We start from the raw sequence: 15978 nt of genomic DNA, 5'->3' as shown, positions 1-15978 counted from the left end.
GTCAGTGTACTTAAGCACAAATAGTTCCATAATTTATCAACCAACTACCAAGAATCAACACCCATAAGAAGAATTCATTAGATATTGCATTCTTAAAGAATTTACTAGGTTATGGGAAAAATGAGAAAATCTCTTGCATGGGTTTGAAATTTTTAGACAACACTTCTGAACAACTCAGAAGTGTTCAAAGAGATCAATGAGAAAAGGAAGCTGATTGGAAAGAATTAGTACGAAGCCCTAAGAGCAGGCAGGGAAGAGGCTTGGGCTGAGGCCTCACCCTGGCCAGCCACGCACATGGCAGCCCGGCCCGAAACCTCCAGGGCGGCCTGGCTATTCCTGGCTCTGCTGGGCCCCAACAGGGCAGAGAGCCCGGATACAGCATTGAGTCATCCAGCCACTGAGAGCCCAAGATGCCTGGGAACCGTGCTGAGAGCCCTCCACGTAAAGATCTGTATCACAAAACTTAAAATGTACTCTACAAAAAACCCTGCCTGCCCAGGCTGGGGCAGGAACGATGCTCAACGACAGAGCCAATGTCCTTTGGGGGGAGGATCTGGAGTTGATCCCTGGCACCCAGAATATCAACTAAAAAAAAAGGACAGTAGACATGTCAATTTTTGTGTTAATACTGGAACTTAACTTGCTAAGCATGAGAAATAGATCAAATATTAAGAAATGTAAGGAAAATACAAAGGAAAGAAGTAAAACAGAAACAAAAAAACGAAGACCAATAAATAGGCTAAACAAAGACAAACTGCTCCCTTGAAATTATTAGGAAAGACAAATTCCTGTCAAGACTAATCAAGACAATAATGAAAGAGAAATATTAGGAATAAAAAGGACATAACTATCAACTGAACAGGATTTGAAGGACAAAAAGAATGTTATGATGTTGATTAAATGGATACGTTGCTAGAAAATTATAAGTTAGCAAAGCTCAAGAAGAAAAGAAAGCCCAAAGACTCCTGTGACTATTAAGGAATCAGTCATTTAAAAAATCTTCCCATAGAGAAAATAATAGACCCTGGATGGTTTTATAGATGAATTCTGTCAAAGTTTCAAGGAACAGATTATTATGATTTTATAAAAAAATATTTAAAGGAAAAGAAAAAGGAGTACTCAGCATATTATTTATGAAATGGTACATACTTAGCAAAACCCTAAAGGACAAAGAAACTTATAAGGTAATCACTAAAATTTACACAGATGAGAAAATTTCTCTCTATATAAAATTTTAGAAAACTGAAGCCAAAATAGTACTTTAAGATAAATTAAGACTAAAGCTGATTAATTATGGAATACAAGTTTGACTTAACATTTAATATAAATTTACCAGTTGAATAGATCAAAGAAAAGACCAAAACATACACAAAAATAACTGTTGAAATGCAATATTAGGTGATGATTTTAAAAAGTTACATATAAAGTTTGGGTAAGAGAGACCGTACTGTGGGTAGGGCACTTGCCTTTCATGTGGCCAACCTGGGTTTGATCCCTAACAATCCCGTATGTTCCTTAAGCATTGCCAGGAGTGATTCCTGAGTGCAGAGTCATGAGTAACCCGTGCGATGCCCAGTACAGCTATATAATGCCTCTGAATCCCACCAGGACCTGAGTGAAAGGAAAGAATAAGCCCTGAACACCACCTGGATGCTGTGGCCCCTTCAAAAGCGAAAACAAAATAAAGAACCATAGTAAGGGATTAATAAATGATTAGAGGTAAAAAAAAAAATGCAGTCAAGTTTGCCAACTGGAGTGAAGGGAAGCAAGTGACCCACCCGTGGGGAAAGATGCTGACATTCTGCAAATCTAAGATGCTGAGTTCTATCCCCAGCACCCTCCCCACACACATACACACACATACACACACACACACACACACACACACACACACACACACACACCATGAAATAAACCCTAATTTAATGTAATTTTCCAAAAGCATTAACAATAAAGAGTTCCTTGCTTAAATATTTTAAGATGCCATTTATTTTCAGTTGGATAAAAGTAACATAATACTTAACATCTTTTTTGGGGAGTAGGGGAGGTTGGGCTATTCCTATTGGTGGAACTTACTCCTGGCTCTGCACTCAGAGGTCACTCTGAGAAGAACTCAAGGCACCATATGTGATGCCGGAGATCAAATCTTGATCAGTCGGACTTGTGCAAGGCAAGCATCTTGACCTTTGTACCATCTCTCTGGTCCTGATGCTAATCATTTTCACAGGTGCCATTCAGTGGTATTAAGTGCATTCTCATTTGGCAGTTCCATCACCACTATCTAGTCACATATTTTTATCCATCTTGAAAAACTGAAGCTAGGGGCTGGAGAGATAGTAAAGTGGGTAGTTTGCCTGTCTTGCACAGGTTTGATCTCCAACGACATATACATGGTCCCCTGAGCCCCACCAGGAATGGTAACTGAGCACAGAGCCAGAAGTTAACCCTGAACACTGCCAGAGGAGGCTCCAAACAAAACCAAAAACAAATAAACCTCCAAAACTATACAACTACAAAATTCAACAATATTATAATGGAATTAAATCCATCCAAAGATACCATAGAGAAAAGATAAGTCATGAACAGAGAGCATATGCCAACAAAGGACTATGCTAACATATCAAGAATGAAGATAAAGCAGTATGAAAAAGAACTGTCAAACAAAATCAACAAAGGAAAACAGATATTTGACCAAGAGGAAAACAAACCAACTATGTAAACATTATAAGATGTACAACCTTAAAATTCATACGGGAATACTATTGTGTCCATTTAAGGCCACAACAGATTCATTTCAGAACCACAGAACTGGAGAAATTAAAATTTCCAACAATATCAAATGTTGAGGATACAGTAAAACAGGAACCACTGCTAAGACGAGCACAAATTAAATACAAAACTTTGGGAAAATATAACTATCTACTTACAAGTTTTTGTTGTTCTTGCTGTTTTCCTTTTGGGGACACACCCAGCAATGCTGGGTTACTCCTGGCTCTACTATCTCTCCAGCCCCTACACACATGGCTTGTTTTAGGTAGGAAACCAAGCACTTGGTTTACTAGAAGCTAAGCTAATTCCCTCATATAAAATTATAGGGAAAAGCCACTCTGAAAGAGATGAGACAGAAATTTAGGAATGTAAGGTAGAAGCATGCAATGTGCACATTTTGGAAATCCATCTAAAACTTGTGAATACTCAAATCATGAACAACTTTGCAACTATGTATCTCACAGTGATTCAATTTTTTGAACTGTCTAATGAAACATAAACCAAAAAAAGTTGGTGTTTAGTGGATAAAATCTTTTTTTTCTTTATCCCTCCCCACTCTGGTAGACAGTTTTCATTTTTTAAGATGAACAGATAGTGGATAGTGGTGAAAATATCACCGAATGGAGAATGCACTTCAATGCCACTGAATAGCACCCTTAAAAATGATGGAGAGGGAGCATAAAGATATAGAGGTGCTACGATGCTTCTCCCTCATGGTTCACTCCCAGGTACCACACAGTGACCTGAGCACTGCCAGGAGTGCTCCCTGAGAGCAGAGCCAGGAGTAAGCCCTGAGCACTGCAGGGCGTGCTCTATACCCTTCCGTTTCCCAAAAAGATTAGATGGTAACTGTTATATATCCAACTAAAAATAAATGGCAGCACAATATTTTCGCAGGAAAGAGTAAATATTAGGAGTTACAGGCTCTCTAGAGATGGCTCTATGCCTACTGAGAGCACCGGAAGGGGTTAGGGCACAGCTGGAACTGGTAAGCACCTCGGAGAGAGACAGTCTTCAGGGTTTTTTCCAGTCTTCAGGAAAATGTTCTTTTCAGGGTTTCTGATGCAGGGGGTCTCCTTATGCCACCCAAGACCAAATGAGGCACCTCCATCAGACTTGGTCTACCACCTCCGTAAGACTGGTGATACACTACATCCATTAGGCGTGATACCCAGGGACTTTTTCACAGAACACCTACCAAGACAGCATTTCTTCTATACTTTTGCCTTTAATTTGAAGAATAAATTACAGTGAATTTCCTTTTGGCTTTGATGTGGCAGCAGTTTGATACCACCAATGACACTCTTTGTTTCTTGTTACCTCTGACAGGTGTATGGCACCTGTGAATCTGAGAAGCATACTCCTAGTTCCTCTGCCACGGGGAATTCATAGTTTTGCTATGTAGACAGGATAGAGTACAGTATAAAATTCTGAGAACTCTCTGGAATATACTGCACGAGGACTAAACATTAAAAATGACAACAACAAAAGTCTTTTCTGTTAAGCAAAATGTTAGAAAAATGAAGCAAAACGCTGCCACCATCCCATTCTCACAGGGTTTAATGTTATGTTGTTTACAAAGATTTTGCATTTCAGAGAATTAAACCTTGTCCCTAAGGCTGGAACTGCCCTTCAAATGAAACAAGCGCTTGGAATCTTAATTGCTGACAAGAAGAGGCAAGTCCTTCGTAAAGCTCACAGCACTTACACACCTCTTGCCTTCTGGCACTCTTTCCAACCTTTGTGGATGGAAAAACTGTTTCCAATTCCCGACAGACTGTGCCTGCAAGAGCCTTTAGTCTGGCTAAGTATGAAACGTGAACTAGTTGGAAGCAGCTTACTGCTTTCTCTTATGTCATCTAGTTTCATCCACTTTGAACTAACTTAATTTTCCTGTGGGTCGGGGGCTCCTAAAGCAGGGCTCAGGGGTAAATGCCAATGATTCTGGGTGAACCTGACCCAATGTGGTGCAGTTCCCGACAGGCCCACACCCAGGGTTGGGGGACAGGGGAGCAGAGAGGGGTCACACAGGGCCAGGGATCTAATAGGTATCAAGCATCCTAGCCCTGTACTATCTCCCCAGACCCTAAAGCAAAGTTTACAATTTCATCATTGTTTCTTAAAACTTTCAAAATTGGTTCTTCTCAATGAAGAATCTAGAGTCAAAGTAAGAACTGCTTTAGGGCTGGAGCAATAGTACAGTGAGCGGGTAAGGCACTCTGCCTTGCACGCAGCCAACCCAAGTTTGATCCCCAGCTTTCCATATGGTCTCCCGAGCCCTTTATAAATGAACTTAGTATCTGTGGTGAATTGTTTTTAATTTTTTTAATTGAATCACTGTGAGATAGACTCATACAAAGCTTTTCATGATTAGGTATCAGTCATACAGTGTTCCAACACCCATCCCTCCACCAGGGTACATTTCCCAGCACCAATGTCCCCAGGTTCCCTCCCATCATCCACATCCCCCCACTCTAGCCTACCTCTATAGCAGGCGCATTTCTTCTCCCTCTCTCCCTCCCTGCCTCTCTCTCCCTCCCTGTCTTTCTCTCCCCCACCCTCTCCCACTCCGTCCCTCCCTCCCTTTGGGGCATTGTGGTTTGCAATCTATGGTGAATTTTAGACCATCTATATGCCATCTCTATTACCCCCATGTATCTCCATGACTGTTTTGATTCTTATACTGCTAATTCGGGACTTATACTTCTAATGTCCTCAAGAATAGTAATATTACTATAAACCACAGTGTGAACATATATAATATATTTGTATGTACGTGTATATATATATATAGAGAGAGAGAAACAGACAGAGAGAAAGTGAGACAGGTAAAGGGAGAGGGAAGGAGAGAGAGATGGAGAGAAAGATAGAGATGGGGAGAGAGAGAGAGATGAAGAGAGCCTCTCCTAGAAGCAGACAGGTGGGTACTGGTGGAGAGAAGTGGACACGGTGAAGTGACTGTATGCCTGAAGCCCAATCATGAATAACTCTGTAACTTCATGATGCTTAACTAATTTAAAAAATAAAATAATTTTAAAAAGAGAACAGTGATTTTTATGGATCTATCCAAAAATTCAAGGCGTCTTCTCTCTTCAAACTTGGCCCTCTTCCAGAACTCTCTTTCATGGAATCTGCTTTTCACTATCCCCCACACTAATCCCTCTTATCTAACCAGCCTCAAGTGCTTGTCTCCTGAGCTCTGCATCTCCCAGCCCCCTGCCGCCAGCGCCCCCGTTCTGCCCTCATGGGTGCCTGACTACAGGGCCACCCAAGTTACTGCCACTGGCTGCAGGACAAGGCCACAAGTTCGAGGGCGGAACCCATGAAGCCAATTGTCAAAGACTAATGAGAAAATGGGCTAGACAGAGTTTACACAAGAGGCCGTGGCCAGAGTAGACATAGCTACTAAGAAGTGTTCAGCCCGGTCACAACAGAGTGAAGAAAACTCGCTCATCCCAAAAGGTGATCTAATGGGTGAGCTGGGACTAAGATAGGGGCTGGGGCTGAGGGCGCAGCATCTGGAAGCAGGTTCTAGAGTAGCCTCCATCCTCCTGCAGTTCCACCCCTTTCAGGTTTCTCTGTGCTTACGCCTGGGCCTTCCCTTCTGGCTAGAATAACCAGGCCGGGGCCTTGAAACTAGAAGACCATGACTCCGAGAATCTCGTTTATCCTGCACTGTCTCTAAGATTTTGAGAACAGTACCAGGTACAGAATAAAACTCACAATTACCAACTGAAGGATCCTTAAGTTCTAGTGTATCCTCAAGAATAATTTTTCTTTCTTTTCTTCCTCAATAAATATTTTTAATGAAATTGAATAAGGCTGCTATGCCCTTCTGCCTATTTTTTCCCAAGACTGAGTTCCTCCAGAACTTACAGGATTCTTTGATCTTTCTTTTATGGTCTTTTCACATGTGGGAAGCTTTGCTCCAACATCTCCCAGCCTTGGAACCAGCTGGGGGGTAATTACAAAAGGAAGAATTCATTATTCCCAAGCCCCAAAATGTGGAGCTGCTGATGGATTATGCCTTGAGATATTAATGTGTTTCTATGTTACTGGCTGAATCTACACAATCCCCAGAGAAATTCTCTACAGGTTAAAAGATGGTAAAAATGCTCTAATTTTTATCTAAATAACTAAAATAAACTATGCTGAAGACTCAGACCAGTTATCCAGAAACTTATACATTAATTTACAGTTGTACTATCAAATAAAATTTAAAGAGAGAGAGAGAGAGAGAGAGAGAGAGAGAGAGAGAGAGAGAAATGATCAAATCATATTATGTATCTGGAGAAAACTAGAAAAAAATCACAGAGATAATCTGGGTCTTTTCTCATTTCATTTACTCATTCTTTTAGTGTTTTTCAAATGCTCTGCATGATCTAGCTGCTAAGGAGTTAAAGATGAATATAACCTTAAACCTGAACTCAGAGAGACTGCAGTTTAAGGGAAAAGAAAAATACTAATTAAGGTATTTTGACATAATCCAAGTTCTAAGAGAAAGGAAAGAATCCGTTTTCCAAACAAGTGGACAGTATCCTACAGCAAGATTGACAGTTACACTTACAACTAACTTGCTGCAAAGTACCTATCATTTTCATCCTACTTCAGAGAATTTAAACATCATTAACATGACAATGCATTAACTAAATCAGAACCTCCAGATGAAAGAATTTTCAAATTCAGCAATCCAGAGAGACACTCATCATCTTGGGAAAATAATACTGCAGAGTGGTTCAAGTCCAAACAGGTAACAGAGAATATTTATCAGGAGCTCAATCAGGGGAAGAGAGTTTTCCTTAAGAGTGACAGCCTGGGGGCTGGAGAGATAGCACAGCGGGTAGGGCGTTTGCCTTGCACGCGGCCGACCCGGGTTCAAATCCCAGCATCCCATATGGTCCCCTGAGCACGGCCAGGGGTAATTCCTGAGTGCAAAGCCAGGAGTAACCCCTGTGCATCGCCAGGTGTGACCCAAAAAGCAAAAAAAAAAAAAAAAAAAAAAAAGAGTGACAGCCTGGTGGGCCTCTTCTCGGGAATCTATTTTCTCCTTGGAAAGCAGGAACCAAGTACTGTCTTCAGGGTGACTCCAAAAGACATAATATCTGTCAACACACAACTCTATGTTGTGACTCTGGGTCCATAACCTGGCTCCAAAAAGAAGAGTAGGGTGCAGATAATGCGGAGAGAAGCAAAGGAAAAATAAAACATTAAACAGATTCTTGGAGGGAGAGAGGGTGACAAAGTTCTGAAAAGGCACAACAGTTCAAAACTGTCCAACATACACCGAGCAAAGGGCAGCATGGCAACATTCATTCTCCCTACCTGTCCTGTTTGATAATGTCGGGCAAACTGGCGCACCACTCGATAGTCGTTTGCAAAGTACTCCATCAGGATGGAAGGGACCTCGGCAAAGTCAGTGGGGCACCTGGTCCCTACAGTGAGGGATGGAGAGAGAGCTGTCATCAACGAAAGCAACATACTATCTCACCACTTATGTACTCTGAAAAAAATGTATTTGTATTTCTGATGAACTATGATAAGCTTTGATTTGTTAAACCAATATTTTACTTTTATAAAAACTATTACACAGGGGCTGAAGTGATAGCACAGCAGGTAGGGCATTTGCCTTCTGCGTGGCCGACCCGGGTTCGATTCCCAGCATCCCATATGGTCCCCTGAGCACCACCAGGGTCAATTCCTGAGTGCAAAGCCAGGAGTGACCCCTGTGCATCGCCGGATGTAACCCAAAAACAAACAAACAAACAAAACTATTACACATATTTGCAGAAATAGTTATGATAAACCAGCATATTTTACTATATACCAAAAGTGAAACAAACTATTTGCACAGCTGGGTAGAACACCTTATAAAATAGTGTCCACTCTCTCAGAAAACAAATCGCTCTTCAGTCATGCAGGGCTATACCTGAGACCCAAATTAAAACATTCCTTTATAGTGCATTTAATTCATTGAACTTCTACCAGCAAATGCCTTCTTCCTTTATTTGTTTTAAAAGTAGTTTGCTTTATCCACTTATTAAGTCTTTGCAAGAAAGCCAAATCCTAAAAGTGGAAATGCAGTGTTTCTAACTCAAAATACGTGGATCAACTAACTCACAAGAACTTTTTAGTGCTGCTTTGTTATTTATTACAATCTTTTCGAAAACCTCTACCTCACATGAAACAATGTGCATATATTTAGTTAATAAATGTTATTAGCTAAAGTCAACTGTTTACCAGGTGGTCTAAATCTGACCATCCATGAGGCTGAGCTGAAAAGACAGCGTCAGAGGAGCAGCCCAGAGGCCTGGCTAAGCAACCCTGGCTAAGCAACCTTGTAGTCATCAATTCGAATCCCAGTGTCCCCAGGTGTCCTGGTGTGCACAGGGCAAGCCCGGCAGCTCTGCGCTCTGGGAGCACTGAGGCACACGCCATGTTTGGGGCCCACTGCTCTGGGCAGTCAAGCTCTAAGGACCACAACTAGGACAATGCATCAGCTGCTTGGTCAGAAGGTGGGTCTCCATAGAGGAGACCACCTGTGCGAGCTCAGTGAGCCCTGTGGCAGAGCAGGTGAGCACCACAGTCCCCAGAGGGACTTGTAAGGCCCCCACCGGAGCCACAGTCAGGTGTGCAAACACCACAGTCAGACAGCCGTGTGTGTGGACATCAAGCCGAGGGATGGGGAGAGGGAAGGGCTGATTATCAAGTTGAACCGAGAAAAAGCAATAATTTGAGCAATTATTCAAAGAAAACCTCAAAGATGAGATAACTAGGAAGAAAGTCTATAGTAGCATCAAATATGCTACAGGAGAGCACGGAAAAGTAACAAGGCAAGAATACAGGACTGGGAAAGTATAAAACCGGCAAAGCGATCATACTGTTTCAAAGGTTTTATTACATTTTCCAACTGATTTCCCTTAGAGAACTTCTGCTCTCTACTAATTCTGTGAAATGTACTAACGACACACATTATTATGCATATATACATTATACACCATTATACGTCACACAATTAAACATACATAACTCACCCACATCAACACATACATACATCATGCACTTTATTCCCATATATTACACACACTGCACACACGTCATATACATATTATATACGCATACTGTATACACATTATACACACATGTACTATGCACGCTACATGCACATATTAAATGCACGCATTATACACACATTGCAAACACTACACATACGTAAAAACAAACTCATAGAAACACATTATACATAAATTACATCACACATCGTACACTCATTATACACATTACATAAACACATACATACTTGCACACATACATGCATTTATACTCAACATACACACACCCTACACACACATTCCAGAGAAACCTATAACATACATATATACAAATGTACATTATAAATAGGCATGTAAGGCACACAAATACATGTGACACACACGTTACATCCCATTACACATATGCACACATTACATACACACATTTCCTATCACATCACACACAGACACACACTGCAGTTGCCGCCTGCTGACTCACCAGTGACATGCTGGTAGCGTGTGCGGCCGAGCATAGAGTGCATGGCATGTCCCATTTCATGAAAGAGATTTTCCATCATCCCAGGAGTCAACAGCGTTGGCGAATTCCTTGAGGAATGGGGGAGATTCAGCATCAGAACTACAACTGGCAGCTGATACTCTCCGTCTTCCTTGACTCTGCCCCCACGAATTGTAAAATGACAATCCTTTCAGAATCAGAAAACAGAAGTATTAGGTCATCTAAACACTTTCTGCTTTGCTAGATTTTTTAAAAACAACACAGTCAGCTTAAGTTCACTCATTGATTCACTCCCAAAACATGGACTGAGTTCATGCAACCACAGATGCAGCACAGCACCAGGTGTACACCCAGGAGGAAGTGGCGCTCCGACTGGCCATGACCTTCCCGTGAGATGTGCCTTGAGCCAAGAGACTTTTCACACCCACTGTCCATGCAGCAAATTAAGGGTCATCATGCAGCAAAGACTGCAGCCATTCTTCACTGCCGCCTGCATCACCTGCTCTTCGAGAGAACCATCACATTTTGCAGATGAGAAAGCAGAAAGGAAGCATGGTAATGCTTTTTGGTTTTTCGTTTTTTTTTTTCCCCAAGAACACACAGTCAGGACCACCAGCCTCCATCCTGGCCAGGCTGACTGCAGAGAAAGAGCTTCAGTTCAGGGACCAAGAGGGCCCAGGATGTGACCCCACCATAGCATGCAGCAGGCAAACCATTTTGGTTTTGTTTAGGAGTGTTGGGGCTTTGGGGTGGGGGGGGTGTTTGTTTCAGGGCCACACCTGGCATTGCAGTGAGGCTACTAAGGCATTCTGTGCTCTATGCCCAGCTCTACGCTCAGGGGTCATTCCTGTGAGTGATCGGGAGACTGTGGAGCCCAGGATCAAACCCACGCATGCTGCATGCAAAACCTGTGCATAGCCTGACAGATCATTCTCGAAAGGGGTTTGATGCTAGCAACCTCATCTCCACCTTGTCAAGTCATAGAGCTGCTCCCTACGTCTCATAAACTCACATCCGCTAAAAGGGCTTTGAAAACTGTGGCAAGGTGTTTCAACATAAGGTACCATTATCATATTATAACCCACACTCTTGAAAGTCCCTTTTAATCGCCCCAAAATACTCAATGCTTAAGCTGACTGGCCAGCAAATGCGGAATATAGCTAAAGAAAATGAACATCACATACTCCCTAGAGAAACTGGAACCACTAGTAGTGAGAAAAGTTCACTGGTGAAGGGACGGGTGTTGAAACATTATATAACTGAAATCCAATCATGAACAACTGTGTAAATGTGTATATCACTGTGATACAACTTTTAAAAATGGAAAAAAAATACTTTTTTTTTTCCTAAAAACAAAACAAAAAAGGAGCAAACTGGTGGTTGGTGAGGTTTTCCTATAATATTCTGTAATTTTAAACTAGGTCCATTGTGAAGTACAGAAAGTCATTATAAGCCGGATCTCTAGTCAGAAAGTTTAGGTTCAAGTCCCACATTTCTCTCTGTGACTGTGGGCAAATAACCTAATCCTTCTGGCCTCCGCAGCTTCATTGTTAGTGCCTACTTCAAAAGGGGAAGGAGAACAATGAAAGATGTGACATGTATAAAGGACTCAAAAGACATCAGTATCATTCCTACTATCATTCCTACTATCACTCAGATGAAAAAAAAAGACAGCTACATCCTTCACTAGTTTTCAATTCTACCCAAATTGCAAATTCATATTTTCATAACTATTAGTAATGCCTTCTTAATGTTAGGAGATGACCAAAGTGAATTTCTGTAAAGCTCACACTAATTCAAATTGGCTTCTAGAGAAACCAGTTTGTAAACGAAACAATAATTACCTGATGTGGTTTATCTGCTCGTTGAAAAAAATCACAATAAATGTACCCCAACAATCCCTCAGATTCATGAACCACAGCCTAGAAACAAACAAAAAACTTAGTTTAGTGGTTAAGAAAGTATCAGAAACTACCATGGAAAATTATCAACAATACAGGAACACAGATACATTTTATTGTGTCTGTCTCTATTCCATCTTATGTGGAAATAGGTTCCATTTTTACTCCATCTCCCGGATGATTCTGTCTTAGTAACTCTGCCCAGGAGAGCATCCCATCCCAGGGACACGCCACCAAACACACTTGCTAGACCACTCCCAAGCCATCCATGAGGGAGGTATCTGATACCAGTGGGGAAATTTTAACAGTAAAAACTTCTTTTATTTGAAGGGACCACCAAGTAAAGGGCGCTAGTACGGCCCGCTCGGGATGGGAGAGGCAAGCTGAAAGTAGACTATAGACCAAACATGATGGCCACTTAATACTCTATTGCAAACCATAACACCCAAAAGGAGAGAGAAAACAAAAGGGAATGCCCTGCAACAGAGGGGATGGGGTACAGGTGGTGGGAGGTTATACTGGGACCATTGGTGGTGGAGAATGGGCACTGGTGGAAGGATGGGTACTCGACCACTGTATGACTGAAACGCAAGCATGAAAATCTGTAAGTCTGTAACTTTACCTCACGGTGATTCACTAATGAAAAATTAAAAATAAATAAATAAATAATAAATAAGTAAAATTAGCAAAATGGTAAAAAAAAAAACTTCTCTTATTCTGGGGCTGGAGCAATAGTACAGTGGGTAGGCACTCCCCTTGCACAGTCAACCCTTGCTAGATCCCCAGCACCCCAAGTGGGCCCCCATATACTGCCAGAATTGATTCCTGAGCACAGAGAGTCAGGAGCAACCCTGGGCATCGCTGGGAATGGCCCAGACTGCATCACCACTACCCCCAAAAAACCCTCTTCTTTAAATCTTAAGAATAAGTCTCATGAGCTGGAGCGATAGCACAGCGGGTAGGGTGTTTGCCTTGCATGCGGCCGACCCGGGTTCGAATCCCAGCATCCCATATGGTCCCCTGAGCACCTCCAGGGGTGATTCCCTAGTGCATGAGCCAGGAGTGACCCCTATGCATCGCCAGGTGTGACCCAAAAAGCAAAAAAAATAAAAAATTAAAAAATAAGTCTCATATAAATGAGAAACTTTGAATACAGAAGCAATTAAAAAAAATTGCTCAGGCAATGGGAAGATGGGTAGTACTCTGATCTTGATGGCCATCTCCCAAATCTAGGGTAGCTCCAGGAGAGCTGGGCTGGTCGTCGCCACCTTGTCTTCTCCATCTTTTCATGACCAGAGAATCGTGCCGAAGAGTTGCTCCATTTTAAGCTACTCTGAAACTCCCTACAAGCAATATTCACCACTTTGAACATTTCATAAGCACCTGCTCCATGCTGGGGACTAATCCCAGCATCTGAAATTCAGCAGGAACGAAAAGAGTAAGTGGTGATGCCCAGAGGGGGCCCACACCCTGAGTTGGGTCACCTCGCCATCCTATGTTACTGTGTTCTCACACCCGTCTGATAATGCTTTTCATTTCACTTTCCATTTCAAGAGCATTTTATCATGCTCCATGATCTCCGCAGGTAAATGCAGTGATAGAATGGTTCTAGTTATCTCTTAGCAATTCCATTACCACACTGATTCTATGTCCGCAGAACAAAGCCATGAAGTGAAGAGTCCAGGATGACAAACTGAAGTCGAACATAAAATAACCAGTGCGAGAAAGGGCTGGAGCACATGTCACATGCACGTGAGACCTGAAGTTTGGTCACCAGCATTGCTGGCTCTGAGCATCACCAGAAGTTTGCCTGGAGGACTCCCAGGGTAACACTGATGGCCCATGTCCTCACAGGGTCTCAGGATCAAACTGCCCAGTGACAGGAGTGCTGGGAGTGGTCTCCGAGCAATAACATCCTCTCCAAAGTATAAAACAATTACAACACAAAGCATTAGTGATAAATGAGTGAGCATAATCTCAAAAATCAAATCGAAAAAAAATGAAAATGGTTATGCTTCAAGTAGAGTCAGTCTTAATAACAGTTGCATGACTTGAAGTTATTAGCTACAAGGTAAAAAATGAAAAAAGGCATAAATTATTATCTAATCCACATATAAGCTCCTTCAAGATGGGAAGCCAGGCAGAAGGAAAGAAAAGAAAAGTAATGCAATGAATTCTGGGATCAACCATAAGGGAAACTTTAGCACAGTAGGAAAATAAAAACTAAGTGGGATTCGCCAAATATAAAAAGCCAATCTTTTATTAAGCTCCTAAATTTTAGAGAACTCTTTCTATCATCAGGCAACCAATTTTAGAGAAAAAAAAATGTTTCTTTTATAGCATCCTAAATCAGATGTGGAGATGTGAATTTTTCATGAAATAGGAATAATTAAGACCCACATTCCATCAGGTAAAGTAACTTAAGGATCCCAGCACACTTTACAAACCCAAGATATAAAGCAATGCAGCTCTGAGCTCATTCAAAGCTCACCAGCTTCAGGGCCAAAAAAACAGTACATCAGGGAAGGGCACTTGTCTTGCACCACATCCAACCCAGGCTCGATTCCTTTACACCCCACAGTCTTCTGAGCTCCACCAGGACTAGCTCCTGAGCACCAAGCTAGAAGTAAGCCCTGAGGATCATGGGGTATGTCCCCAAAACAGAAACACACAAACAAAAAGAGCTTACCAGCTTCCGGACATCTTCACACCAAACTTCTCCTTTGGCAGGCTGCTCTGCATACATCGAAACCCCTAGCAGTTTACTAAACAAAATATTCAGGCCTTCCATGCATGCGCCCAGGGAGAAAAACGGGCAATATAAGCTGGGCTCAATGTTGTACCTAAGGGAAGGGAAAAGGGACTCAGTGACATTCTTATTTTATTCAGGACCAGTGGGGTTTATAAAAAAACAGAAGGATTGATAGCACAAAGGTAAATTATTACATTTGGGGGCATTTTCAAAGGTTTGTTTTTGTTTTTGTTTTTTTTTATAGAAAAGAGTTGCTCAAATTGTTAGCAGTAGTGCACTCACTCTAGTAATTACAGTAGAAAAAACATTTCCTGGCAGCATCCCTCTGCCGGGTTCCTGGGCCAGCCATCAGCTCAGTCAGCTGGCAGGCAGGCAACTTCAGCCACCTGCACACACACAGCCTTTCTGCATCTTCTATGCAAAAGGGACACATCAAGACATACCACATACACATGAACAAATAGGAAGCCTGAACTAAAACTCACATCCAAAAAATAGTGCTTCAAAAGTCAGATCAAAGTGGATTAAAGACCTCAATATCAGACATGAATCTATAAGGTTCATAGAAGAAAAATGTAGGCAGAACTCTCCATGACATTGAAGCTAAAAGCATCTTTAAGGACAAAACAGCACTGACCATGCAAGTGGAAGCAAACATAAAAAAACGGGACTACATCAAACTAAGAAGCTGCTGCACTCCAAAAGAAAGAGTGACCAAAATACAGAAAGAGCCCACAGAATGGGTAAGAATATTTACCTAATACCCATCTGATAAGGGATTAATATCCAGGATATACAAGGCACTAGTAGAATTGTATAAGAAAAAACTCCAACCCCATCAAAATATGGGGAGAAGAACTGAACATAAGTTTCCTCAAAAAGGAAATACAAATGGCCAAAGAGCACATGAAAAAATGCTCCACATCCCTAGTCATCAGGGAGATGCATATCAAAACAACAATGAGATATCATCTCACACCACAGAGACTAACACACTTTCAAAAGAACAAG

The 15978-nt window shown here is 41.8% G+C and overlaps 1 protein-coding gene across 1 annotated transcript in view; it reads right to left on the bottom strand.

Moving 5' to 3' along the window:
* The window catches only part of MIPEP (mitochondrial intermediate peptidase), a 188627-nt gene that overhangs the window by 114855 nt on the left and 57794 nt on the right, over nucleotides 1–15978 (bottom strand). The window contains exons 11-14 of the mRNA XM_055136792.1: nucleotides 14905–15058; nucleotides 12159–12236; nucleotides 10297–10501; nucleotides 8092–8201 (exon numbers count right to left, since the gene is read on the bottom strand). Coding sequence (XP_054992767.1) covers nucleotides 8092–8201; nucleotides 10297–10501; nucleotides 12159–12236; nucleotides 14905–15058 — 547 coding nt within the window. The remainder of the gene's footprint in view (nucleotides 1–8091; nucleotides 8202–10296; nucleotides 10502–12158; nucleotides 12237–14904; nucleotides 15059–15978) is intronic.

This window comes from Sorex araneus, chromosome 1 (assembly GCF_027595985.1).
Source record: "Sorex araneus isolate mSorAra2 chromosome 1, mSorAra2.pri, whole genome shotgun sequence".
Classification (NCBI taxonomy): domain Eukaryota; kingdom Metazoa; phylum Chordata; class Mammalia; order Eulipotyphla; family Soricidae; genus Sorex; species Sorex araneus.
This window is presented reverse-complemented; position numbering and strand designations above follow the sequence as displayed.